Source organism: Colletotrichum phormii, assembly GCF_030913505.1.
Source record: "Colletotrichum phormii strain CBS 102054 chromosome Unknown BDP81scaffold_17, whole genome shotgun sequence".
NCBI classification, from domain to species: Eukaryota; Fungi; Ascomycota; class Sordariomycetes; order Glomerellales; family Glomerellaceae; genus Colletotrichum; species Colletotrichum phormii.
In genome coordinates this window covers 146208-173906 of record NW_026851459.1, presented here as the reverse complement: position 1 = coordinate 173906, position 27699 = coordinate 146208, and the positions used below count along the sequence as shown (strand labels likewise).

Genomic DNA, 27699 nt, shown 5'->3' with positions numbered 1-27699 from the left:
TGGCATGCGACGCAGCGGCGGTCTTCGTTCTGAGCTGGTGGGGAAGATGCGATCAGTCGCAGTGTACAGACGCGCGCTCCGGTGGGATTTGATGGTTGGTTTGCAGGGGCTGACAGATCTGGAATCTGCAAAGTGAGTGAGATCGTCGGTGAGCGCGGGGTGAGGGTGTCGTCGGTGAGTGGTTGGTTCGGCGTCTAGGTAGGTAAGGTAGGTCGGCAATAAGATGCAAGTAGGTACTCGGTAGGCTTGGTGGGTTGGATGGCGAGGTGCGCCGAGACGCAATGACGTGCGTAAGGTTGCCGGGAGAGGAAGTATGGAAGAAGGTTGAAAGAAAGAATAAGGTAGACGATGGACAGGAGAAAGACACAGTTTTGCGATCTTGATGGTGGTCGGTCGGAACGAAACAGGGCTGGGGCTTTCGTCAGGTCTGATGTTTGCGCCCACCACCCCCTTTGCGGTTTCTGGATCTTGTCTCTTTCAAGGTTCCCTTTTGGCGGTGTTCCCCCACAGCAAAGGCCAGAGAGGGAAAGAGAAAAGAAAAAAAAAGGGACGCGGATGGATCTCGAGATGAGATGGACGGCTTCTCCGAAGGCCGACGTCGTGGCTCCCGGGATAGGTGGGTTTGACTGGTGCCCCAGCCGGCGGTGCTTCTGTACGGTATTAATTGGAGAGTGGAGAGCTCTGGGAGCTGGAGCTGGAGCAAGCTGGTCGGGTCTTGTCTTTGGTATCCGTACGGATAGTGCGCGCGCGTGGGGATGGATCGGTGCGGATGGTAGCGGTCGTGTGGTGTTTAAGTCCGATGGCCAGGGTGGTTCTGAATGGCTTTGTTGCTTTGGGATTGTTCAGGATCGAATAGATGGGAGACGAAAAGAGTCCAGACCGAGTTGCTTTGACGTGACGACAGAAAGGCAAGCCAACGCGGTGCGCGGTGCGCGGTGCAGTTGAGTTGCAGCTGCGAATTCGATGCGATGTGCGAGAGAGTGAGCGTAAGCGACCTCGGTCGGCTGCAGCTGCAGTGTGCAGAGTGCGGCATGCAGCGTGCAGTGACAATGAGGAACGTGGATGGGTCAGGGACTCAGGGAGTCAAGGGGGGTGGTGTTGGGTGGGATGGATGCCCAGGTGGAGGGATTTGGGGGGAGGGATGGAGGGATGATGACTTTTGGAGGTGAGGTGGTGGAAAGCGTGGAGGAAGCGTGGAGGAAGCGTGGAGTTGCCCACCAAATGTTTGCGGCAGCAACTTCTCTCACAGACAACAGGAGCTGTGTGCTTGCTGAGTGTTGTCGAGATGCGTGGGAAGTGGTACCACAAACACCACCTCAATAACGAGAATTCGCAAGTACTAATCCCAGACGTGATTTGATGACAGAGCAGCTCTTACTTTCTGCTCCTGCCTCCTGCAAGTCAACCTGGTGATCCGCGCTGCCCGCACCTGCAGTAGAGGCACCTTACTACTGTACAGTAAGGTACTTGGAGGCCGAGTGAGGTAGGTGCTCACTTGGCTCGTGCACGATCTCTGTGCTGCTCCTTCTGCTTGTTGTCTGTTTTCTCTCCCTCAAGGTACCCAACCTTCCCCAAGTACCTTATGGAATCAACAATCAAAAAGGAGGAAAGCACGTTGACAGTGACACTCCAACCTTCCGGCTGTGACTTCCCGTAAGATATCGGATCGGATATCGGGCCAAGATACCTTAGTTAGGTATCTGTAGACGGACGGGCCCTTCCAGTCCTACCCAAAACTCCAAGGCGTACTTGAAGGCAAGTGAAGTGAGATAGGAAGGTTCGTTCTCTTGGTGGTTTCCTCAGTCCGTGAGGTGCCTTCCAATTTCAACAGGAAGTTGCAACTCGTAACGCAACGTGTCAAAGCACCTTGCTCGCAAACTCTCAACTCTGCGCAACGTGGTGTCGACGTGTCGTGAGGTTTCTTAGTCTTTGGTTTCGTCGCATCAATTCTCGCTTGTTGTCTTTCCAAATTCAATCTTGCCCTTCGGCTGCGCATCTGCCTTTCTCTTTCTCTTTCGTCACCACAAGCTCAATTGCAGCCCAGATGCTCCCCTGGCTATTTTTGTGATGCCAACAACGCCCTTTTCGGCCAATGCTGCCAAATCCTGTTTCGGCTTTCGAATTTTATGCTTGTCGAATGTTCGCAAGTACCCATCCAAGACGCTGTCGAAGATCACCCGATGCCCTCCAGGGCTAAGCTTCAGCCCAGTGTTCCAGCTCTGTGCCGTCTAATGTCCGATCGCCGACTGCTCGCGGGGATGAGCGGGCTTCGATGCCGCACCAAGACAATCCCAAGTTGCCTCTCGAGCTCGATAACGGGATGAAGCGAATCAGGCACTTGGAGCCCTCTTTCCGACGGCAACCACCGCCGTGCTACCCGTTGGATGTATTCAGAATACCAATGCGATAAATCGTGACTGGCTTTTGCTTTTTGTCGCAAACTGCCAAGCCGCAGAACAGAAATGGAACGATGGAAGAAGGGAGGAAACAAGGTAATAAGTCAGTCCAGATTTACTTTGGTCAATGTCTGAGTCAAAACTGCCTCATCGAATCCGTCGAGAACAATACTCCAAGTCGACTCTCTTTTCACAGGGATGGGCAGAAAATAATCAGCTATGACTGCAACTACGACTGCGAGTAACTCGCCTTTCTATTTGTACTTTCACTTGAGGTCAACACCCTCGCATTGTCCCATCCCCAACATTGACTGACATACCTTACACACCACAGATAGACAGCTCTTTCAGCCGCCAGGCTCTTCTGCTTCGACTTTCCGCCCCCGCCAACGCGCACGCAGCATAGTGCCCTCCTCGTTCTCCCCCTCAGCCCTGCCTTACACCCAGAGGAGCACGAGGACCATAAGCCGTTCAATAGGAATCGAGCCAGCGGCTCTGTTGAGACGATACCACTCCATACCATCTTACTTGCGCGGCGCCCTCCTGCATCGTAGCATCTCCTTTCAGGACTAGCGCCCCTACTCCCCTCGGCCTCGCCGCGCTTTCGCACGCCAACGTTTACTACCCGCGGGGCCGCGAGAGCTACGACTCATTCGCACCAACACTACGGCCCGCTTTCACCTTGGCCGACCTGCCCTTTCTTCGTATGTCTCTCTGGAGTATGTTCAGCTTCTGCCCATCTACAGAGACCGGGATACTTTGTGCGGAACACGGCGTTGCCAATTCGTTGCCCGGGTCTCCATCCTCCAAGCAAAAAAAAGGTCATCCACACCATGTCACCGCTTCCGGTCATCCCCAGTTCATTCTGCGGCCCCTCCATTCCGCTTCTCTTAATCGAAACTCTCTTATGTTGATGGCTCCGCAACTAAAGTGCCCCAAACCATGGCTCTTGAACCAAAATCTCATCCGGCCCTTTTCGCGCCCGCTTCCTAGCACCCGTAAACAGCACTTGTCCGAGCTTTCCCATCTTCCGGGGGTCGGCTTGAGGCCACTTGGCGCGGGCGCGTGCTCTAGGCCGCAGCCTGCCGCCCGACCGTTTGGAACCGTCGCATGGCGGCCGCGCCTGCCCCAGCTCCAGGACCCTTGGCATGAGCCTGGATTGTGAGTCAGGAATCACGCTTGTCACTCGAGAAATGCGCTCAAGTCGTGGGTTAGAGATCTGTTATTAATCATGGTGATACTAGGTAAGTCTGTATCTCTGATTCGTTGCGTTGAGGCTGCCAACGAGGTTTCCATTCCTCTTCTCCTCGTCTCCACCCCGCCTTCTTGGTGCATCTATATCTAATATGGGGTATCAATCCTATGTTAACCGCATTCGTGTGAACATAGCCCCTTGCTCCGGCTCAGAAAACAAACATCCCAATGTGGCCAAGAATTACAAAGATTTTGGAGGCGCATGGTTCTTCACCACCTGGTAAAGGGAGAGACAAAGGCATCAATGATCAACGTCTTTCAACGGGTGAATAGCACGACTGTTTCGCACGTTTGTTCCAAGTGGCTGTCTGGGAATGAGAGGCGTTGTCATTGTCGTCAAACTCGTATTCTTCGCGTTTTCTCTTATCGATACTCGGACGGGCCGCCCTGCTCGCACCAGTCTGTCTGCCTTCTTCGTCGTCACTGTCGAGCTCCTCGATGACGGATTGCCCCTTTTTGGAAAACTTTTTCTCGTTGACTCTCTCGACGTACCAGTCGAGATCGCCCTTGTGCTTATCAATGGAAATGCCGTTTCTCTTCTTCCGCATGTTGCTCCGCACCGGAGTCTCCAGCGCCAGGTGCTTGGTCGTCAGCACGTACCACAGCTTGGCTTCTCGGCCGACCTGGCGGTTCTGGATGGGGAGTCCCATCATCTTGTTGGTCTCTGACGACCTTTGCCATTCTTCGTAAGCGGCCTGCTGGGATGTGCGCCACTCTTCAAACTCCATCACCAGCTCGTCGTGATCACGGGTCATGGCCATGGGGTTGCGCTCTTCCTTTTCAAAGTAGCGGGTATCAGGCTTCAGGTCGAATGCTTGGGCAATCTCTAGGAGATCGAAGCAGCGGTCCATACACCACAAGTGCATGTAGCCCGCGTTATGATACGGATCGTGCTGCTTCCCCGAGGTTTCGGACCGCTCGTCGAAGCAGACGCGCCAGAAGCCCTTTAGGATGGTGCCCTTGTAGGCCGGGCAGCCTGACCAGCGGCACGCGCGCAGTCTGTCGTCGCCCACTCGTGTCTTGCAGCCGTGGGGAACGTTTTGGATCCAAAGGGTCAGGGGGAGTCCTCGCTGCTTCCGCTCCCTGATGTAGTACAGGATTTGCTCACGGGTGAAGCGCAGACTCGGTTGCAGCTCGCCCTCTTTGTTGTATTGGAACATGGGCTTTGTATGGTCGTGCCCGCCCCAGGGGGCAGGCGCCTCGCGGAGGGAGTCATACCAGTCTGATGCGTCCACGTCCTTGGCCTTGGCGGGCTTGGGGATACGCTTGAGGATCTTTCCGTTCACGACGGGGGTTGTGAGGTCTCTGGATGGAGTGTGAGCGGGAGTGAGGTATGATGAGGGGATAGGGGTGTTGGCTTCAAAAAGGCCCTGTCTGTTGAGGATATTGTAGGGAGTCACATCTGCTGGTCCGCCTGATAAGCTGTGGCGGTTAATGAAGTCGGCTGGACAAGGTGGTGATCTGGGCTTGGGATGGACCAGTCTTGTCATGGCGGTGACGGTGGGAGTGGCAGCTGGGACACTGCGAGGAATGGACTGTGGAGTGGTCAGAGGTGTGTATAGAGGGAGGGAATAAAGGAAGTTTACCGAGTCGTCGTCGTAGTTGAAAGGGACTTGACCGGCCGAAACGGGTGCCAAATCGGGGAACAAGGGATCGAGGTCGGGCTTTGGGGTCAGATGGTGTTGAGATTGCGGCGGCGGCGGCGGCGGGGCGGTAAAGATGCCGTCGGTGGTCTTTGGTGAGGGATGAAAGAAGCTCGTCGAGGAGGTGGGCTCCCGTTTGATGTTGCCGAAGTCGAAGCCGTCGAAGGTTGGGGCTTCTTGCTTGACGCTGGCAGGGCTGAAGGATTCGAGGCCGTCATACGTCGTTTCCCCCTTAAAGTTGTCAAAGCCAGTGGTGTCGAGGTCAAAGACTTCGCGGGCGTCTCCGAGTGCAGAAGACGGGCGGTCACCGCACGGTCGTTGGGGGGCAAACATGTCGGGAGGAGGAGGGGAAGCAAAGAGATCTTCACCATAACCACCACCGCCACCGCCAAGCCCCGCAGCCGGGTCGGAATGGAGGTCCCATCTGGTGTCACCACTGGACTCGAGACCGTCGAAGCAGGGCCATGGGACGCTCGGCGGGGGAGAGGGCCATGATGTGGCGACGCATGGTGCTGCTTCTGGGACCGGAATCGGGGCCGCGGTGGGAAGCTGGAGAGCTTCAGCGATGGGGCCTTCGAATTCGTCGAAGAGGGCCTGGAGGTTTTGGTCATCGGCGAAGGGTGTAGGCTCTTGCTTGAAGTCTTGCTGGAAGTCCTGCTGGAACTCTGGCCTGAGTTCTTGTTTTAACTCTGTTGGCTCTATGCTCGATAGCACGAGGGGTATGTCGTCTGCGGTGGTGGGAGGTGTTAGTTGGCGCTGCTCTTGCTTAAGCGGTGGTGGTGTTCCTGGTAGTGCGATGAAAAGGACGTTCGGGTTTATCGTCGCGGCCTGCGCGGGTTTGACCTCTTCCTGCTCGAACTTGGATAGGGAACCATTATTGGAGTCGCCGTTACCTCCAAAAAGCGAGCCGTCTGAGATTTGGCTCTCGGAGAGCTGTGATATTATCGCCTCCTCGATGGTAGTCTCTGGGATCTGCGTAGTCTCCTTTTCGACTTCGGGGACCGGCCCTTCGACGCAAGCGTCGTCGAAGTTGAAAAAGGAGTCTACGTCACCGAAGGAGTCGTTGGCGTCGTTAAAGAGGGTTCCCGGGAGCTGGTCTGGGCTGAACTTGTCCATCACCGGGGTGGACAGTACCATGGCCATTATATCTCCTAAAGTGTTGTGTAAAGTCAAGGCTGGAAGTCTGCGGCGGTGCTGTTCGTCCCTTATTGCTCGACTTTTCCTGCGGTCCTCTTCGAGAATGAAATCAGGTCTAATGTTTCGTGTAGTTGAATCTCTGTACTTGAAAGATCCGTAGTTGAGCTTGTCTGTAGTTAAAAGTGAGTATGTACGGCGCAAAAGTGAAAACGAATCGATTGTCTAGGTAGTCCGAGGTCGGGGAGAGTAAGGATGCTGGGGAGGGTGGGCGCACAACACGATATATATGCATAGGTGTGGTGGCCGTCCCTTCCACAGTGGCAGAGCAGTCTCGAGATCAATGAAGAAGGACGTGCATAAAGAGGTTCAGTGATAGACAACGGGAACGCGGGGAGGCGACATTGTTCGAAGTGTTTGAGAATTGTCTGGCTGACAAAGGTTGATATTGCTATTATAGATACTTGATTGGTATGGACAAAGTGCGAAGAGAAGGAAACATTGCTAGAACAAGACGTTGGCGGGAATAGACAAGGGGCTTGGCTATGAGAGAACAAGAGATAGGCTTCTCTTGTTCCTCGATAACGGCATTCTTGGACTCGACCGCGGCCAATCCAGTTTTGTGCTATGCAGAGATTCCTGTCTGGGGTTTCGTCAGCGACTGAAGCATGATCAAGATGCTGAAGAAATGTTTTGGTATGGATTTGGTATCAGGAGTAATTGCTTGTTCCTCGACAGTAAATTCCGAACAGGTCTGTGAATAAATGCTTGTCTCATCATTTGATGGGTTGAGGGTGAAAATGAAAATTGTTGACATACCACTTGACTAGGTTGGATGGATCATGAGATGATTCACATCAGTTGCCTGTCCGGATTAGCAAGGCACGGCGAGACTGACAGCGCGCCGTCGACTTCCGACAGTCTAGGCTCGCAAGTGTCCCGTGGTGTAGACCTCGACAGGCCCATCTGTTGTCGCGTCGCTTCGGCCGTAGCCTCGCCAGGGAATGAACCCGTGGTCGTGCGAGCTCGACGATCCCTGAATGCGGGCGGTAAACGATGCTCAAAGACGGCTTGCGCCTGACCACTGGTCAGGCCATGCCATCCGGTGAAGGAAGCACCAGGGGATGAAAGGGCATCTGGGTCCGTGAATGGAGAGGATGTCTACCGCCTCGCGTTTCGAGGAAGGTGTGGCTGCATTCCACATTGCTTGCGAATGAGCGTGACACCACCAGCTAGAAGCCGACGGCTGCCTCGACTATTCTATCAGCATACCATCCTCTATTACCAGCTTCACGCGGAGGTGTCAGCCTAGGTAGATGGCAGACGGCTGATGAAACTGTCGTAAGGTGAGGCTGAAGGAAGAAAGAAAATTTTGTTTGGTCGCGCTTAAATAAACGTGGAGGAAGTTGGCCAAAAAAGGTCGGCGACGAATGAGAGGGCCCCGCGGCCCTGTCTTGGGCCGTGCGTTCTTGACGTCGTTGGAGGGAAGGAACGAACCCCTGTTCCTTCGTGCGTGTTTTTGGCACTAATCCTTTCTGGGAAGGGTACCTCAGTCCATCGGGATATTTAACCGAGCCAATGATGTAACTCGAGTGGGAGCGAGTGATGGTATCAAGGTAGGCCGGGTTTATCCGATTCCAGACCAAGCAGGTCTCTGATCTATCATCTATCATTCTTCTCTCAAAAGCATCCCGTATGCCCACCTGGAGAACTCTATCGCCTTCGCGTCTACAAAGGTAGTAGTGAGATCGGCAAGATATATCGCCGCCGGCGCCCATAGCATGAATGCCAACAGGATGGCAAATAGGTAGGATATCTCAGAGTCTCCGCCGCCGACAAGACCAACAGTCCACCGACCCAGGACCAAGCCTAATGAGTAAAGGAGTGGTCCATGGATCATGTACAGTGAAAAAGAGATCTTGCCCATGTACTGAGAGAAACGATTCGTGAAGAGAATTTGCAGGAATGTGGCGTGGTCGACAACGAGTACCGTTAGCACTGCACCAACTGGTATCACGAGGCACTCTTGGAATCTTGCTGGAACCAAGGATACTAGGGTCACGTAGCCTGGTGCCTGCGCTGCCTGCTCCATGTCTTCGGGCATGCTGAGTAGCCACAGCGAGATCACGAACGAGACAAGCCCGACGCCCCGTCCAAGAACGCCGTGAGACGTGCTGCCTTGCTTCTCCGTTCGATGTGCAACCCCATCCAAGGGCGATGTGCCCCGGTGCTGTGCTTCAGAGCGGGAGGCTGGCCACCGCCATTGCCTTTCCTCGAGCTCGAGATGCAGATCGCACAAGAACATCCCACTGAGGAACAGGAACATGCCAAAATAGACATACAACCATTCAAGATAGATCGCCAAGCTGAGCGCGAAGAACATCCTGATTCTGTTATGTACTCTGGTGAAGGCCGTCAGGAACATGAATACCACCATGGAGCTGATAAATTCAAGCGGAATTGTCCAGAGGTGGGGATCGTATATAGGTTCCGGTATGTCGGAATCGGCCCGGACATGAGGTTGGCCGATGGGGTCGGTGGTCATGGCCTCGGCCATGATGTAGTGCCGTAGCTGGTCCCACAGAGAGTCAAAGTGCGGTGGCACCCTCGTTGGGTAGGCCACGCCGGGCAGCCCCTGGTCGGGGAACAAGTTAAGCCAAGTCATGATAGCGACAACGAAACTGACCACGGCGGCTGGGAGGAAGAGCCGGGTGTGGCGGCGGAAGACGGACGACGCGATAGCCGAGCCTGCTTTGTCGAACTCTCCCCGTCGAGCCAGCGTCAGGACGCGGTGTGATATTGTGTAGCCGGACACGACGAAGAAGACGGAGACGGGGGCGAGGCCTGAGACGACGAGCCGTAGGATAGGCAGTTGGTAGAGCCACCATCTTCGAGGCGGGTTCGGTGTCCATGCTAGTTGGATGTCCCACGAGAACCACACTAGACCGCAGTGAACGAACACAACACATAACGCTGCAATACCTCGCAAGCCGTCTTTGGCAACATGTTAGCCTGAGCACGTGGAGTTGATTGGTATAGGTAGTCCTTCTTACCTAGCCAAGCCGTAGAGCGAAGTGGCCTTGCCTTGTCTTCTTTTGGTCCTAGGAAACTTGGGACCAGAAAGGAGGCAGCCCTCGAGAGTCTTCTCCAGGCATCTCGCCGCCGTTTGTTGATGGGAAGTAGCGAGTCTTCCGCCTCTAATGTTGAGTCATCCTCTGCGTCATCGACCGCGGGTTTGTATTCTTTGCTCGAGTCGAAACTTCCCAGCGGAGCGTACGCGTGCCGGCCGTCCGCATCGCCGGAGTCATTGTTTGCTCGAAGAAATGAGGGCAACATAGCCACACGCAATCGAGCTCGATTTGAACGATATCGAACTGGAAGCCAGATAGATGAGCAAAGAAATATGAACTTGTCACACTGGGCCTGTGTGATTTCCAATGATGATGAGCGACGAAAGCAGATGTTGTAAGAGCGCTGAAAGGTTGCCCGAGAGCTAATGCAGTGCAGACAAACCAAGGTTTGGGTGTAAGTCACCACTTAAAGGGATGAGACCGAGCTGCCCGGCGTCTAAGTGTGATGGGCTTCCTGGAGTAAGTATCCCCCCACCATGTTTTACTCGCCCGGTGAGAAACACGCGCATACCAGATGCGGTAACTCGGAGAGGCGTTTCATGATCATCAGAGTTCGAGGTGATCCGGAGGCAGACGAGTTCAGACGACCCCTTGGAAAGTCTTATCGCGAGACACGAGGTGCTCTCATTCGTCGACCCGAAGCCTTGGGATTTGACCTTTGCACTGTTTGGAAGATGTTGTCACTGATGCGCTTGAAGGAGAACCCTAGTTGGTAATAGTAGAGGGTGCGAAGTCAACGCCTGGTATGGGCTTACGTGTTGCCCGCAGACGTTGAACAACGCGCGGTACTTTAGGTTGAGACTGAATATAATCTGTTCTTTGAAATGTTTCTAGCCACCCTGGTCGCGGCAATATTTCTACGGTACTCGGCAGATACCGAGTAATTTGGAAATCTCCCGTCGTCTGATGTGAGTTAACTGCGCCTATTAGGTTTGCGCAGCATCCGTAAGCGGCCTTGAAACGGTGGTGCGGTCGATCTTTAACGTATGATTAGTGGGCTGCCGCTTGCACGGACTTATCCGTGCTGGATATTCGGACTGAGCCCAGAGAATCATTGTAGCTCATCATACTCATGTTATCCGTTGTGGAAGGGGGCAATCTCAATATATTGAGAGTGACTGAAGTGTGATAATTGGAGGAAGCGGGAGAAGGTCACAGGCTTGGCCAGCTAGAGTAGAAGTGGGCTGGAGCTTCAGCCACAGCCATGGTGCGCCACACCTGGCCGGCTGGTCCAGCCACATCCGCGGAGGTTTTGTATCTTTCGAAGATAGCTTCTACATCTGAATCTCAGCTTCTCAAGTAGTCCCTAGCAGAAGAGAAAGGACTTAATTACCTGAGTACCAGAAGCAGCGGATCATCAACCTGGACTCATCATACGACCAAGTTATGGCGACGAGAATCTTTCTGATGACAGCATTCAGGGACCTGCGACTTCATCCGACCGGTAAAGTATCAATTATTGGCCTTGCTTTCCCCGAATTCGTACCCGCCAGATGGAAAATTGGAAGCTCATTTATCAGGCTAGCAGCCGTGGCAGCCAGACAATCATGGGCGGATTTTGCATTGCTGGAGAATTCCACTGGGTCAAGTAAGCTCTGGAGAGTCGGGACGGTCTAATGTGGTCCCTGGATGCAGGCCGACAGAAATAACTCACTCTACTTTGCCTTGGTGTTCTGGCCTTTCTCTTCCGATCATCCACTTCTGGCCACTGGTGGTCACTGTGCACCTTTGGTGGGTGCCGCAAGTGTGTGCCATTCCGCAATGGTACGTGAAGATCAATACCCAACGGGTGGAAACTTGCCTCGAATCCTCAATTCCCTCGAAAGCGAAGACCAAAGAGGGGTGATGCTCAAATGGGGAGCAAGGGCCCAGGGGAGAGCAATGGGATGGGAGCATTGGGAGGGTGCAGGGCATGGCAGTTGGGGATTCTGTTCCCGTTTGGGTATGCCTCCGTCAAGCGTCCTGGGGCCGATTTCCTGATTTCGGGGTTTCCTAAGCGGCCACATCCCGGGGTCCTTGTCAACGGTGCTAGGCCTGGGTTATAACGCTGGGCGATGCTGGGCGTCGATGACGATATGTTTGACTGCCGTTTTCTTATTTCAGGTATTAATCCCAAGCCTGGGGTTCGATAGAGGTCTCGATGCTCTCTCATCGTATCCACCCGCCGCCAGCCTGTGCGTTTGATGACTGACGGTGAGGGGTGGGAGTGAGAGTGAGGATGAGATTGAGGGTGAGAGTGAGAGTGAGAGTGAGAAACAGGATGGCAGAGTGAGTGTGAGATTTGCCTTGCGGGTACCTGAAAAGGCTGAAAGTCTGTTTGGGTTGCGATTCCGGGATCTCGATGCTAATTCATGAGTTGACACCCGCTGTCGGCTCCGCCAGGATGAACTTGTTGATGCGCGTCTCCCGGCATGATTCTCTTCTCTTTCGTAGGTCAGTTGAATGCCCAAGATTTGGACACACACACACACTCAGAGAATAACGGCCACCGTGATAGACGTTTCTCCTTGGCCATTCTTGGGATTCTCGGGGTAGATCTCCCCCCTCGTTCTAAACTTGGAAGAAACACGAAGTACATGCTGCACCGATAATCATTTACCACACCCGATTCTCGCACATCAGTCGATTCTCACACATCAGTGCCTACACAGTAAGGTAGGCAGGCGCCCGTGGCCGCACTACCAAATTCCCCGTGTTCCCGCCCGGAACCCTGGACTCCCTGAGTTGTCCCAAAGTTCAAGGAAGGTGGGTGGAAAGTGTGGAAAGGTACTTCGTACCTTCAAAGTTAGCACTGAAGCAGTCGCCGCCTTTCCTCTCGGGCTTCCTCTCCCGCCCACCCCCAATTACCCGCCCACCAGCCTCTTTAATCTTAACAAACTCGACCAAACCTTGCCTGGCCTCGATCCTTGACCCAACCAGGCAAAGCGACCGCACTTTCTTGCTGTCCTGGTCCGACCTACGTCACGAGACTTTTCTTTGACTTGGTGGAGGATGCCAGCACCACTTCTACCGACTTGCTGCTGCGATCACCAAGACAAGACGAGACAATACCTGGACAAGACTGGATGAGGGGATCCGACCAGACACACAGAGACATCGACATCTTGCGATCGTCCCTCTAAACTCTCGACAAACGGAACCTCCCACTCTCCACAATCCCCTTAACCCCGGGGGTCTCGGCCCATTCTACATTCTAGACCCTATTCTCTCTCCCCTTCCTTGTCCTGTCGCTGCTGCATCCTGCGCTTCCATTGTGCATATTTACCAGCATTGTTTTCGCCCGTCATGGCTGCACAATTAGATCCTGAATTGCAGGACAAGCTCGAGGAGCTGGAGAAGGAGTTGGAGGTATGTTTGCAACCCTCCAGTCCCCATTCTGTTGGCACCGTCTGGAATCGCACAACTTTACTTCCACCTCGAGATGACGGCCTTGCGCATGCGCGCATCGTGCCCGAGCACCCGCAGCCTTGACTGAAGTACTCGCCGTTCCTTTTGTCGCACTGACTGACGCATTCTCGTGACTATAGGAAGGCGACATTACAGAGAAGGGGTTGGTGCTGACCCCTCCATCATGACCTTCCCCTCCCCCGTTTACTGCGAACGGCGCGACAGCGGCTAACCCATTCCCTCTCCCCGCAGATACCAGAAGCGACGGACGCAACTCTTTTCCATATACATGGCCCCTGGATCTGTCGGCGCTCCCGTTATTGCCAAACCCCGAGGCGGCTTGGGCATACACGACCCAGATAACCCCGGACACCCTTCGAGCGATGGCCACCGCGCAGCAGCTCTCGCCGCGCTCGGCGGTAGAGACTCCGATCCCACAAGCCCGACCTCTCCCGGCTCTTACCGCCCACAGTCTCCATTCGGCGGTCATGGTTCTGGCCACGGCTCCGGCCACGGCTCCGGTCATGGCTCTGGTGGCTACGCATCGCCTGGGTACCAATCACCCGGAGCTGGCTATACCTCCCCCGACATGAACCCTGCCGGTCTCCTCCGACCTGGCGGCCCCCTCGCCGAACAACGCCCGAACATGAAGCAGCGCGATTCACTCTTCCTAGGCGCTACTAACGAGCCGCCGACTCGATCTGGCACCATGGTCTCGACCGATTACGCCTTTAATCCCGACCAGCAAGGACACTACATGGACCAGCACGGGCAGAACCCATACGATAGCCGGACGGGCACGATGCTCGACTCGACTGGATACTTCTCTGGCTTCACTGGCGGACAGAACTTCGAGCAAGGACAGGGTTATGATCAACAGGGTTACGACCAGAATGGCCAAGAAGAATACGGCGGAGGACACAGATACTCGTCAGGAGAGGCTTTCTCGCCAACGGCCGCCATGGCGCCGCCTATGCTCACAGCAAACGACTTGCCCCCGCCAGAAGTGCTCGAGTACCAGATGCCACTGGAGCCCCGCGACCTTCCGTTTGCGATTTCCGACCCGCACGACAGCAACACCCCCATGTCCAAGTTCGATAATATCGCCGCAGTCTTGAGACACAGGGGAAAGACGATGGCAAAGCTGCCCGCGTACTGGGTGCTGGACAGCAAGGGCAAAGAAATTGCCTCCATTACGTGGGACAAACTTGCGTCAAGAGCCGAGAAGGTGGCACAGGTCATTCGGGACAAGAGCTCGCTGTATCGCGGCGATCGCGTTGCCCTGATTTACCGCGACACTGAAGTCATTGACTTTGCTATTGCTCTGCTCGGTTGCTTCATTGCCGGCGTCGTCGCCGTGCCGATCAATGACTTGCAAGACTATCAGAAGCTAAACCTGATCCTCACCTCGACGCAGGCACATTTGGCGCTCACGACCGACAACAACCTCAAGGCCTTCCAGCGCGACATAACAACACAGAAGCTTAATTGGCCCAAGGGTGTAGAATGGTGGAAGACGAACGAGTTTGGCAGTTTCCACCCCAAGCGCAAAGACGATGTCCCGCCTTTGACGGTACCAGACTTGGCATATATCGAGTTCTCGCGGGCGCCCACGGGTGATCTGCGAGGCGTGGTCCTGAGTCACAGGACAGTCATGCACCAGATGGCTTGTTTGAGTGCCGTCGTTACGACAGTGCCAGGAAACGGACCTGGTGATACCTTTAGTCGAACCTTGCGTGATAAGAACGGCCGGCTCATCGGTGCTGGAGCGACCAGCGAGACGCTTCTCTCATACCTGGATCCTCGACAGGGTATAGGCATGATTCTGGGTGTCCTTCTCACCGTTTACGGAGGTCACACGACTGTTTGGGTTGAGAACAAGGCCGTCGAAGTACCGGGTCTCTACGCTCATCTCATCACGAAGTACAAGGCCACACTCATGATTGCCGACTATCCCGGCCTGAAGCGTGCCGCCTACAACTACCAGTCAGATCCTATGACGACACGAAATTTCAAAAAGGGCATGGAGCCCAACTTCCAGACGGTCAAACTGTGTTTGATCGATACCCTCACGGTTGACGGTGAATTCCACGAAGTATTGGCAGACAGATGGCTGAGGCCACTGCGAAACCCGCGAGCTCGCGAGGTAGTCGCGCCAATGTTGTGCCTGCCTGAGCATGGTGGCATGGTGATCAGTATTCGTGACTGGCTAGGAGGCGAAGAGCGGATGGGCTGCCCATTGAAGCTGGACATGGGGTCCGACATTGACTCCGACGAGGAAGAGAAGGAAGAGGTGAAGCTTGCACCCTCAAATGGCTTCGGCAGTCTCTTGGGAGGCGGCGGCACCACCACCACAGAGCAGCGCGCTAAGAACGAACTGAGTGAGGTGCTCCTCGACAGAGAAGCGTTGAAGACGAATGAAGTTGTGGTAGTAGCAATCGGAGACGAAGCGCGAAAACGAGCTGCTACCGAACAGGGTACTGTTCGCATTGGTGCTTTTGGATACCCTATACCCGATGCCACCCTCGCGGTCGTCGATCCGGAAACCGGCTTGTTGGCATCACCACATTCCGTTGGAGAAATCTGGGTGGACTCGCCATCACTATCAGGAGGCTTTTGGGCTCTGCCAAAACACACGGAGCAAATATTCCACGCTCGACCTTACAAGTTTGATCCCGGCGAACCAACGCCCACTGTTGTAGAACCCGAGTTCTTGAGGACTGGCCTGCTGGGCACGGTCATCGAAGGCAAGCTCTTTGTGCTTGGCCTTTACGAAGATCGCATTCGTCAAAAGGTCGAATGGGTCGAGCATGGCACCGAGGTAGCGGAGTACCGGTACTTCTTTGTTCAGCACCTCGTTGTCAGCATCGTCAAGAATGTGCCCAAGATTTACGACTGCTCTGCGTTTGACGTGTTTGTCAACGAGGAGCATCTACCCATTGTTGTCTTGGAATCACCAGCTGCATCCACAGCGCCTCTGACTTCAGGCGGGCCGCCCAGGCAACTCGATACTGCACTGCTCGACTCCCTCGCCGAGAGATGTATGGACGTATTGATGCAAGAACACCACTTGAGGCTCTACTGCGTCATGATCACAGCACCAAACTCTCTGCCCAGAGTAGTCAAGAACGGACGTAGGGACATCGGGAATATGCTTTGCAGAAGAGAATTTGACCTGGGCAACCTGCCCTGTGTTCACGTCAAGTTTGGTGTTGAGCACGCAGTACTCAACCTCCCCATCGGAGTTGATCCTATCGGAGGCATTTGGTCTCCCATTTCATCTGATTCGCGTGCTGGGATTCTCATGTCATCCGACAAGCAATACTCGGGTATCGACCGAAGAGAAGTTGTCATTGACGATCGCACCTCAACGCCGCTGAACAACTTCTCTTGCATTACTGACCTGATTCAATGGCGCGTTGCCCGTCAGCCCGAGGAACTGGCATACTGCACCATTGATGGTCGTGGCAGAGAAGGCAAGGGCGTGACTTGGAAGAAGTTCGATACCAAGGTTGCGGCCGTGGCACTGTACTTGAAGAACAAGGTCAAGATTCGCCCTGGCGACCACTTGATTCTGATGTACACGCACTCAGAGGAGTTTGTCTACGCCGTCCATGCCTGCATCAACCTGGGCGCGGTCGTCATTCCGTTGGCCCCTCTGGATCAGAACCGCCTTAACGAGGACGTGCCGGCATTCTTGCATGTCGTCGCCGACTTCCGTGTCAAGGCTATCCTGATCAATCACGAAGTTGATCACTTGGTCAAGCTGAAGCTGGTTTCCAACCACGTCAAGCAAGCCGCTTCAATTCTCAAGATTGGTGTGCCGAATTACTTCAATACCACCAAGCCGCCAAAGCAAAGCAGTGGCCTGCGCGATAATGGCATCACCATGCAGCCCGCCTGGATCCAGACTGGATACCCTGTAATCATCTGGACCTACTGGACGCCCGACCAGCGCCGTATTGCGGTTCAGCTTGGACACGACACCATCCTGGGCATGTGCAAGGTCCAGAAGGAGACTTGCCAAATGACGAGTTCCCGCCCCGTGCTGGGATGCGTGCGTAGCACCACTGGTCTGGGTTTCATTCACTCATGCTTGATGGGCATCTATATTGGCACCCCCACATATCTCCTCTCGCCAGTCGAGTTTGCGCAAAACCCAATGTCGCTGTTTGTGACTCTTTCTAGGTACAAGATCAAGGACACCTATGCGACGCCACAAATGTTGGATCACGCCATGGCCACGATGCAGGGCAAGGGATTCACGCTCCACGAGCTCAAGAATATGATGATCTCGGCCGAGAGCAGGCCACGAGTGGACGTGTTCCAGAAGGTACGGCTTCATTTCGCGGCTACTGGCCTCGACCGAACCGCCATCAACACTGTCTACTCTCACGTGCTCAACCCCATGGTCGCGTCGAGGTCTTACATGTGCATCGAGCCTATTGAGCTCTGGCTAGACACAAAGGCACTGCGCCGCGGTCTGATCTACCCCGTAGATCCCGAGCAGGATCCTAAAGCGCTTCTGCTCCAGGACTCCGGTATGGTGCCTGTCTCTACACAGATCGCTATTGTGAACCCCGAGAGCCGACTGCTCTGCCACGATGGCGAGTACGGAGAGATTTGGGTCGACTCGGAGGCTTGTGTCAAGGCATTCTACGGCTCAAAGGATGTGTTTGACGCCGAGCGATTCGATGGTCGCACCGTAGATGGTGATCCCAGCATCCAGTACGTTCGCACGGGCGACTTGGGTTTCTTGCATAACGTCAGCAGGCCTATCGGCCCTGGAGGCGCTCAGGTAGATATGCAGGTCTTGTTCGTTCTCGGCAACATTGGAGAGACGTTTGAGATCAACGGTCTCAGCCACTTCCCCATGGACATCGAGGCCTCTGTGGAACGGTGCCACCGCAACATCGTGACTGGTGGATGGTAAGTTGGCGGTTCCCATCAGTACTGTGATTATGCTAACAACACGTAGCGCCGTCTTCCAAGCCGGTGGTCTTGTCGTTCTACTAGCGGAGATTACTCGAAAGGCTTACCTCGGTTCCGTCGTGCCAGTCATTGTCAACGCGATCCTCAACGAACACCAGATCATTGTCGATATTGTCGCATTCGTTAACAAGGGCGACTTCCCACGATCGCGTCTCGGCGAGAAGCAGCGCGGCAAGATCTTGGCCGGCTGGGTCACCCGTAAGATGCGTACCCTAGCACAATTCGCCATTCGAGACATGGACCCCAACAGCATTGTTGGTGGCGACCCTGGTGCAGATGGACCCGATCCTCATAGGGCCTCTGTTAGTAGCCAGAGGAGCATGACCATGAGCGGCTTGGCCCCTGGCTCTTCGAGCCTGCGCAACGTCGAACACGCACCGCAAATTCTGGAGCAGGAAGAATTCGAGCATCAGGTCGGACAGATGGCAGCTCTTCCCCAACAGAGCCAAGACGGCATTGCAGAGATGCCCGGTGACGAGGGCCCTGCATTCGCGCAGCAAGCGTACGCGCCGCCGGGCCACGGCTACGTCTTGCCAGATTTTGATTCGTTTGGTCGCGAAGACGGCGGTCCCCCACCTGTAGGTGCCAAGCCGGGCCAGACCCCGCCGACGATCCACCTCCCCGGAGTCGACGGCCGAGAGAGCATGGATTTGTGGAAGAATCAGCAAGGCGGCGGTAGCCAGGGCGACGAGAATTGGACAGCCCAAGCCCTCATGCACATGAACCTTGCCAACGACCTGGAGAGAAAACAGGGCCAGCAGCATTGAAGGAGGCGGTCTTTTAAACAGGACTTTTTCTTTTTTATGTTGATTGTTTTTCCTTCTTTTTGTAAGCACACGGGTCTTGGGAGGTATTAGCTGTGGGCGTCTTTGGGCGTCTTGGACTCATGGATGCACTGGTCTTGCGGTATAGGAGGTAGTATTTGGATAGAGGATTCCCCTGTGCATACTCACTCGAACCTCGAGAAAAGATCATTGTTAATTCATTCTTATTCACTTTTACGTTGCCTCATGTGTGACTTTATGCACATCTTCTCGTTCCGGTGATCTATCTACTCTTAACTATCGCGAATTTCTCATGCTCTCCTGGATGAAGCTTGACTGAATAACGATCGACCCCCCATTGAAATTCTCCTCCGACCCGGACCCAGTAGACAAATCCTTGACACCGCCCGACCCAGCCGTAATACGATTCGTAAGTCCAATCTCATCATCCGACCCTTCCCCCAACTTCATCTTCCCATCCCCGCCACCGCCAAAGTTAAACCTCGGCCCGCCGTACGTGAACATGGCGCCCGACCCCTTTTGCGAGCTGCTGTTCTTTCCTCCGCCGGTGCCCGATTTGGATCTCCATGGTGCGCTGTTGGAGGAGGGGCCGCCACCGGCACCCCCGCCTCCGCCGCTGGAGGAACGTCCGAGCGAGGAAGAGATTTTGTGGCGGACGAGGCGGCGGAGGGGCGCGAGGTGCGGGAGGCAGGCGGAGACGATTGCGATGGAGGGTTCGATTGCGGATCAGATGAAGACGGGGCCCATTTGCCATGTGATGTCGAGGGCGTGGGAGAAGGTTGAGAGGTAGGTTATTCGGACTATGCTTGCTACGCAGACGCTGGGGGGGGGTTGGTTAGTATGCATGTCGTGTATGGGTATCGGTAATGATTGCTATGGGAAATAGGTGGTAGTGAGAGTGAGGGGAGACAAGGGGGGTTGACTTACAAACTTCCCAGCAACATGATACTACAAACAGCAGCCTTCTTCCTCCCCGACATTTGCAGCTTTAGAATCTGCGGGATGGGAATCAAGAGGACGATGACGTCGGTGACTATGTTGATGATGGCGAGCGCCAGATAGAAGGTGTTGATGTCGATGCATTTCCCCTGCTCGCCCACGAACTGGTTCCAGTAAAAGGATATTGGGCGGCACGCGTTGGCCATGGTGGCCCAGATGATGATGGGGTAGGCGATGGAGAGGACGTAGCCCAAGGTCAGGGAGATTTTGAAGGACGGGAAGGAGGCGGTGGAGAGGAGGAAGATGCGTTGGTAGAAGAGGAGGATGGAGATTTTGGTGGCGGCGCAGGCTGTGCCGTAGATGAAGGTGTAGGCGTAGAGGATCTGTGTTTTGTGTGAGTAAGTATGAAGTGTGAAGTTGTGGTCACTCTTTCTATGGTGATGAGAATAGCGTCAAGAAATAGGGAGAAGGGGAAGTTACTTTGAAGACTTGCGTTAGGTCTAGAGGTGTGAATAACCAGACGTGGTTTTCTGCGCCGTAGGCTCCGCCTGCGATGCTGAGGCCGACGGTGGCGCCTACGAGAAGCTGTAGCAAAGCATCGTCAATACTATTCCATGGAGGAGAGAAACAATGGGGCCTGACTCGTGGGAGTTGCGAAGAGACTATGGTCTGCTGTAGCTGTTACTTACAAGTGAGACAAGAATCGCCCAATCATCCGCCTTCAGACTATGTCCTTGAAGAAACCTCGCCATCAGCCGCAGCACCACAGCGACGGAAGCCAGGACGGCTAGGATTATAACGGCGGCATTGTTGCGAGCGACGCTGCTTTCTGAAATGTCGAGGCCGTCTGGAGGGGGACCGAATATGGCGACGATATGGGGATCAGGTTCCATTATCGACGACCAGATGGGTGTAGTGGTGGTGGTGTGAAGCGGGAAGGGGAACCGGAACACCACCACATGAGAGGACTACGAGCAGCTTTCAGTTTCTTTGGGTGACATCTTTTCCCATGAGTGATATTTTCTTCATGGGATCTCAAAATTGGGTCGAAGAATCATTGCGGCACAGTTTGGTGCCTAGGAGGCGCGAAAAAAAAGGAAATATGATGCATGTTGGAGGAGTCGGATGTGCTTTCGACCCAGGTAAACCCGTTGCATTCGCATCGACAGGCATGCTGCTCGGATTTTCCAACGGTCTTGCCAAAAAGAGCCTCTATGCTGCGGCTCGAGAGGGATGAAGAATGGGCCTGGAAACGCTGTTAGTGCCCAGTCGTGCCAGCCTCCTCCGTCTTGTTTGCTTGTCAAGAGAGGGCGTGATGCTGCCAGTTGTGGTCTCGCCAAAGGCCCCAAAGGGCGACAATGTGGATCGTTTCTGATTTCTTCCGTTCAAGGATTATATGCACAGACGGGGAAGCTCTGTGTTGGTGGGGGGTTTCTGTGTCCGCAATTCCCCTGTAGTCTTGATGCTCCATGTTCGTTGGTGCGCGTCCCGCGCATGCAGGAACGAGAGTCTAATGAGGGGGAGTTGATGAACTGGCCAGAATGAAAGTGATACCCAGACTTCTGGCAATCAACACTACTCGATTGCTTTCTTGTTGAAGTACCCAGTAAGCCGTGGATGTGACAGAATATCCTCGTCGTCAGAAAGACATGTTTGCTTCAAAGCGTAAAATGGTGACTCGAGAATGCGATGGGACGAGTATCTCTGAAAGAGGAAGATGGCTGAAGTCTGACTATTGCAACGTCGTGGAGCCGCTGATCCTGTCGTTCTTCACCAACGGCCCGTCTAACTGCTTTGTCTCGGGGAACAAGGGGTACGAGTCCCGCAATGCAAGGATTAGAATATCACATGCGGCTTCCTCTTCGCGGTCCACTCCTGTCTCCTGCGAGGAATCAAATATGACGGACATGATCAGGATATTGGGTCTGTTGCTGGAAAAAAGTCTATTGACATACTTCTTCAAGTACAAAAATGTTATCTACATTGACCGAGAGTCAGACAATTCCGCGAAATACTTTCGAGTTTTGCATCTTCGCCTTGAGATGATTCCAGGACAAATGTGCCTTCTCCGTTCTTGCGGCTCCTGCTCTATGTGGGATGAAGGAAGTCGATTCTGGTTCTTGTTGGAACCAGGATCACAAAAGACAAAACGTGGTTGACGGTGTATCTCATCCCGTTGAGGCAGGGAAAAGGACTTCGGCAAGTTCCACTTTTTGGTACCAAGTCTCTGAGAAGAGTGTCTTCATGCAGGTCCCCTGAAGTCATTGCTTTCGGTGTTGGAGGATTGCGATATGTTATGACCTGGTTTGAATGTACGAGGGCGGCGTGGTTGGCATTTGTCGCATGGTGGTCTGGAGCGTACGGACAAAGACACAGCGATGGACTACAAGGGTTTGATATAATTACACTCGCCATTCTTGTACCTTTGCTATCACAATGCTCATCTCAGCTCAGAACTTCTGCATGAACTTCAGCATGAACTTCTAGTACATCAACAGCTATGGGGTTCTTATCAGGCTTCACGGAGATCCCGGATCTTACGCCCCTCGAGCGTATCGGACCCAAAGGGTTCCTTCGATATGTCTTCCCTTTCCAGCTCCCCGAAGACTACAACCTCGAGCAAGCTGCTTCTGTCCTGCGCGCAGGGTATGAAGCTGCGCAACAGCGTATCGCTGTTTTAGGATGTGAAGCTGTCCCGAACCCAGATGCCAAGCAAGCTGGTGTCTTGAAGCTTCAGAGACTGCGTCATGGAGACATCGAAGGTATCACAGTCAAGGATCTCCGAGCTCCCGGTGCTTTCCCCATGACGTACGAGGAACTCAAGTCCAAGAACTTCCCAGTGGATTCCTTTGACGCCAACACAATCTGCCGGCGCTCGGTATGGGCAACTCCGGATGAAAGGCTGCCCGTGTCCCTTCCTCAAGCCAACTTCATTCAGGGAGGCATGATTCTATCCTGGTGTATCTTTCACATGTTCGGAGATGGGAAGACGTTCCTGATCTGGACCAAGATCTGGGCAGAGGAGTGCCGCAGGGCCCAAGGCCTTGAAATCGCAGACCCTTTCAAGCTCGATGAAGCTTTCCTCAGAGACCGGCAACGCATCATGAGCCCGACCGGCAAGAACCCGGGCCGCGCGGAAGACCGCCCCGAGTACACCATCATCCCCTTCACGCCAGAGGGCATGCCGCCAAAGATCCTCTCCGAAGACCACCGCGGCCAAATCTTCTACTTCTCGTCCGGTGCTCTTGCCAGACTCAAGGCCGAAGCTTCCCCAGAAAATGCTACGGAGCCTACGAAACAGAGATGGGTCTCCACCAACGACGCGCTCTCGGCGCTGCTCTCGCGTACCGTCATGGCGGTGCAGTCACCTCTCGAAACCCTCGAGGGCGACCCCGTATCCGTCTTCAATATTGCCGTCGACGCCCCCCTGCGTACGGACCCGCCGGTGCACCCGGAGACTATGGGCTGCTTCCTCGGCTACGTAGCGGCGTCGGCGCCGATCCGCAAGATGCTCGGCTCGGCGTCCCTAGCTGACCTGGCAATCCTCGTCCGGCAGGCGTTGATCCGCGCGGATAACCAGTTTGTCGATGACGTGGCTACGCTCATTGATACTGTGGAGGATGTGAACCGCATTATCCCTACCGCTCTCTTGGATGTACCGGGTATCAACTGCATTCAGACGTCGTGGGTCAACTTCTCGCTTTACGATGTGCAGTGGGGGCCGGTGCTCGGCGACACGATCCAGGCTGTCCGCGCGCCGCATCAGCGCTGCATACCAATCAATCAAGCCAAGCTTGGGTGACGGGCTTGTCTGATTGACTGATTTTTCACAAGAAGCTTGCTTGATTTGACTGGCTTGGATTGAATTGATTAATATTACCTATTTAGGAAGTCAGTGAAGCTCTCACGATGTCTCTATGGGTCAGAAACTTACATTATCTGATGTTCTGATGTCATCCTGCCCTCCGTCAACCCTTCCGCTTGAAGTAATGCCCACCAACAGCAACGCTGCCCCCTCGAACCCAGTTCTAGAGGCATTGTGTCTCCTCAAGCAGTGATGGTTTCATGGATAGCCTCTGTGACGTCAGCGTAAGTTTGGCAAGGCTGAATGCCCTTTTGCAGTCGGTCGCCATCGCTGGGATAGCAAAGACGTCGAGGGCAAGTTTACTGAGCGTTGGGAAGGTCTGTTGATGTGAAATCCACCACTGAATAGGATCGTCGACGGGCTGGGCAACTGAGAGGGTGAAGTATCGATCCAGCTCGTCAACCTCGTCGATAGTAGCGTCATGGAGGCTGCTGTTTAACCATTGACGATAGTCAGAGTCTTCAACCCTCGGAGGAACTGCGATCGATACAAAAGAGCCTCGCGGAGGCTTTGGAGGAGGCTCTGGATAGGTTGATTCTTTAGGACGGGTAGTCATCTCGGCATACCATTGCTCCCAATAGTCTCGAAGTCCTTCCTGGGCGTCATGAAGCCATCCTCGCGTCTCTGGGGTGTTCCAACGCTTCTTGAGCCATCGTAGGCCCCGGCCAGGGTGTAAGATCACTGCTGCGGCGTAGAGAGGAGACTCTCCAAGCTTGAGGTAATATTTGTTAAGTACTTGCCAACCATTAATAATCGATAGGCGTAAGTATCCGTGAGAGTCGAAGTTAATACCCTGGGGGTGGCGCGGTTGACTCTGCTGCGAAGTAGCGATATAGTCAGACTGGGTATGAGTTGGGATACTGTTGATTGATGGGGTCTGCGAGACTGGCGTTCTGGCAGATCGATACGATGCCCTTGCTGGTCGAGATAGCTGTGATGAAAGACTTTGAGATACTTGGGTAGCCGTGAGGTTAATCTCTTTGGTAGTAAGGGTATCGTAGAGCTTGCGCCAGTCCTCAAGTCGATCCAAGAGATACTCGATGCCTGCCAGAACCTCCCAGAGTCGACCATGCCCGTCACCCTTGCCCCAGCCCTCACATCTCTTAGTCTGCTTATAGAGGGGCTGGAGAACCTCATTCAACTCGACGAGGACTTGCCAATCCTCGTTAGTGAGGATATCCTCACTTGGGACATAATCTTCGTCATTTTCGAGGCCCAGAGTATAGCATACGTAACCATTGATCTAGGTACGTTTGAGTAGGGCCCGGTTGATCATGTTATATATCGAGTTCCATCGAATAGTGTTACTCAACATCAGATTCAGCTCTTGTGACGATTCCTCCCACAGAGTAAAGGCATCATCATCATCAGCAGCCTCGTTACTAATAGCTAAGAAGCTCTCAGAACGTTATGGCGATGATCTGATATACTTGACGATGTTCCGGAGCTTGCCGACTGGACCCCTAGTCCTCCAGTAGGCTAGGTCCTCTTTCACTCTTCCAGCGTTAATAAGACGGTCAGACTCTTCCTCAAATGCCTCCTCATCAACGCCATGAATGATGGCACGGCCAACGAGGTTGAGGATGTGGCCATAGCATCGAATTCGACGTTGTTGAGCGTCAGTTTCTGTATATAAATGTGATAGAGATGGGTAAAGAGCCTTGATATAAGTGTCGTTAGCACTGGCGTTGTCAGAGACTGTCACACCAATCCTATTAAGTAGGTCCCAGTCCTTCATAACAGTATATATCGTGGTAGCAACATTCTCACCAGAGTAAGCACCAGGTTAGCGGCGGAGACCTAAGAGGTACTGCGTCTATTTACCCGACTAGTTAATGAAGTGGCTATAGATAGCGACGATAACGTATCGATTAGGTGAGGTCCACAAGTCAAACGATATATAGATCTTCGAGATTGCCCTCTGTATCTCGGTCTCGATCTGTTCCTTCTTGGATATGTAGAGTCGTCGAAGTTGTTCCCTCTGGCTAGATCTCGACCACCGGATCTGGGCGTTACGTCGTGATTAAATAGGCTGAGCATGTGCTGCAAGTACTGGTTGCTGAACGTTGTGAGAGGGTTGCTGGTATCAACGAGGAATCCCACAGCTAGCTCTTCGATCTGGGTAGTTGTCCGCTTAGGTATGGCGATAGGAAGAGATTGGTGGCGCTTGGATGGAGGCCCAGGGTCGTCAGCCTCATCAGAAGACGTATAGCCAGCCTTCTTGCCACCTCGGAAGATGGAGTGCTCGTTCTCGAGATGCCTGGCAGCAGCAGATGTGGCGTTAGCGTTGAAGGGCTGGTCTAGAAACCCTGCCTCGTCGCAGCGTCGGCAAACCCAGTAGGCATTACCCCTCACGCCGTTGGCAAGGATCTCGTAGACGAAGATGCCCTCGTTTGTGATCCAAGAGGTACGGCCTCGGTTACCCTTCCTCGAGATGGCGTCAACGTTGACGAACCGCCGGCCCTTCCATATGGCGTAAGGTAAGGCGTCGAGAGTATTGCGCGTGGCTAGGTCGGCTGTCGACGCGTTGCTGGCAGCAGTAGATGACACGCGAATCTGAGCGGCGATCCCGCGAGGAGTCGAGGCCTCGCGGCCGACGAAGTGATGAATACATGGATTGCGGGCCGGCAGAGGCATCAGGGCAAGGCTTGAGGGGTTAAAGAAGGCGTTGACGATGGCGTATAGGTAGGCTTTCGAGGGATTGACGGCGTCGTCAACGAGGGCAGTGGTGACGTCGAAAAAGCGCCGTTTTTCAAGGGCTGGCAGAAGGGGTCGAAAAACCCCGTTTTTCAACCCCTTACAAGGGGCCCAAAAACGCGTTAATTAAGCCTTATAGCAAAAAGCGCGTTTTACTGGCACTTCCTGGCAGGACCTAGCAGTCAGGTTAGTACTGCCAGGAAGTACCGGCCCCACTTGGCCACCTGTTAACGTGAGGGCATCACCAACTCGACGTCCGTAACATACGCGGATGGACTTTTTTTATTTTTTGAAAGTTATTTCAGGAACTATGATTAGTCTAGGGGCCCAGATTTTCCTTTTTCCGGGCAACGTTAGCTTGATCAAGTCAGCCAAGCTTTCGGCGCTGTAGGCTTGTCTGATTGAATGGGGAAATGGCCTTGGATTGATTGGTTGATTGATTGATTGATTGATTCGGCTTGGATGGGATGCTGCGCTGCGCCGCATGTTGGTGTGATCAACGGGTTGCAGGTCGTCATGCCCATTCTGCCGGACGGTGGAATGGAGATCCTGGTGGGAGTTGAGAAGAACTGCTTGGATAGGTTGCTGCATGAGCCTCTCTGGATGAAGTATGCAGAGACGAGGTGAACGGAACTTGAGAATGGTATCAGTTGGGTGTACAAATGAGTTACGTGACGGATTGTGTCAATTACCTATAGCTTGACTAATAGTGTTACTGTGTTTTTTTCATCGCGTATCTCTGTCATACGATGTGCTGTTCTTCCTATGACCTTCAATTTTCTCATCCAATAGGCACTTGTTTCAGATCAAGACTGTACCAGACTTAAACTAAGTCTGGAACTTCTCATCATCGAATCAAAGAAACGCAAAGTATTCATGTAGTAATAACAGTTATCAACGATTAGATGATGACTTCATGAAGAGAGCCGCTCAGTTTTGAAGTCCTCAGTACCTTCTACCTGATGATACAGTTCGTAGGGAAAGCGTCTGCTTGACCTCATTTTCCACTGTAGCATGCTGTCACTCATGTGTAATATTATGCCCAGCTCATGACACATTAAACCCCATCATCCCACGTACCAGACTCTCCGGGCTCATTAGAGACTTTCCATTCTACTATCGTGAATCAGAGACTTTAACCAAACTTTGAGTTGTAAAAATGTTTCAAAACGGAAAGAGAAAAGCTTTGGGCAGTTGCATGGACCTGATGAGCCATGTCTGTTACCAAAATTCAGCTCAAAAAACTCATTGAGAGTCGTCCGAGTCAACTTCCCCAACCCCTACCTGGCTGGCATCAGTGCACCGGGTGAAGAACTTTGAGTAATCGTTTGCTGTAGTAATTTGACTGATGAAATCTTCTATAATCGGCGAATCGGATGGATTACTAACGTTTGACGTTTGTCGTCTGAAGTAAAACGAAGCATCGCGGTTTGAGTGGATGAGAAGAGACAGGCAAGACATGGATATAAACTCAGA

The 27699-nt window shown here is 53.6% G+C and overlaps 7 protein-coding genes across 7 annotated transcripts; 4 read left to right on the top strand and 3 right to left on the bottom strand.

The window, feature by feature from the left end:
• Nucleotides 1-3644: 3644 nt before the first annotated feature.
• On the bottom strand, nt 3645-4548 carry BDP81DRAFT_433948 (uncharacterized protein). The gene has a single exon (XM_060590911.1). It carries the CDS (start codon nt 4514-4516, stop codon nt 3899-3901), a length of 618 nt encoding a protein of 205 aa, XP_060442133.1. The 5' UTR covers nt 4517-4548; the 3' UTR covers nt 3645-3898.
• Nucleotides 4549-5844: 1296 nt separating this feature from the next.
• BDP81DRAFT_433946 (uncharacterized protein) lies at nt 5845-6667 on the top strand. The gene has a single exon (XM_060590910.1). It carries the CDS (start codon nt 5859-5861, stop codon nt 6588-6590), a length of 732 nt encoding a protein of 243 aa, XP_060442132.1. The 5' UTR covers nt 5845-5858; the 3' UTR covers nt 6591-6667.
• Nucleotides 6668-8096: 1429 nt separating this feature from the next.
• On the bottom strand, nt 8097-9763 carry BDP81DRAFT_326382 (acyltransferase family-domain-containing protein; the record flags this gene model as incomplete). Its single annotated transcript, XM_060585060.1, has 2 exons — nt 8097-9421; nt 9481-9763. 2 exons carry the CDS (start codon nt 9761-9763, stop codon nt 8097-8099), a joined length of 1608 nt encoding a protein of 535 aa, XP_060442131.1.
• Nucleotides 9764-10095: 332 nt separating this feature from the next.
• Nucleotides 10096-10629, top strand: BDP81DRAFT_433942 (uncharacterized protein; the record flags this gene model as incomplete). Its single annotated transcript, XM_060590909.1, has 1 exon — nt 10096-10629. A coding segment is annotated over one exon (179 nt), but the record flags the coding sequence as incomplete, so codon positions are not given.
• A 2605-nt stretch (nt 10630-13234) lies between these two features.
• BDP81DRAFT_326095 (acyl-CoA ligase) lies at nt 13235-18704 on the top strand (the record flags this gene model as incomplete). The annotated part of the gene is made up of 2 exons (XM_060585033.1): nt 13235-17874; nt 17924-18704. The coding sequence occupies 2 exons, from the start codon at nt 13235-13237 to the stop codon at nt 18702-18704; spliced, it is 5421 nt and encodes a 1806-aa protein (XP_060442129.1).
• Nucleotides 18705-19448: 744 nt separating this feature from the next.
• BDP81DRAFT_408639 (uncharacterized protein) lies at nt 19449-20784 on the bottom strand (the record flags this gene model as incomplete). Its single annotated transcript, XM_060589053.1, has 4 exons — nt 20351-20784; nt 20142-20246; nt 19650-20044; nt 19449-19542 (listed from the first exon to the last, which is right to left on the bottom strand). Exons 1-4 carry the CDS (start codon nt 20552-20554, stop codon nt 19449-19451), a joined length of 798 nt encoding a protein of 265 aa, XP_060442128.1. The 5' UTR covers nt 20555-20784.
• Nucleotides 20785-22047: 1263 nt separating this feature from the next.
• On the top strand, nt 22048-23463 carry BDP81DRAFT_408638 (uncharacterized protein; the record flags this gene model as incomplete). The annotated part of the gene is made up of 1 exon (XM_060589052.1): nt 22048-23463. The coding sequence occupies exon 1, from the start codon at nt 22162-22164 to the stop codon at nt 23461-23463; it is 1302 nt and encodes a 433-aa protein (XP_060442127.1). The 5' UTR covers nt 22048-22161.
• Between the last annotated feature and the right edge of the window lie 4236 nt (nt 23464-27699).

Bases quoted from the DNA above. Each gene is read 5' to 3' on its own strand.
- BDP81DRAFT_433948 (XM_060590911.1), bottom strand. From the start codon at position 4,516: ATGCACTTGTGGTGTATGGACCGCTGCTTCGATCTCCTAGAGATTGCC.
- BDP81DRAFT_433946 (XM_060590910.1), top strand. From the start codon at position 5,859: ATGGGGCCTTCGAATTCGTCGAAGAGGGCCTGGAGGTTTTGGTCATCG.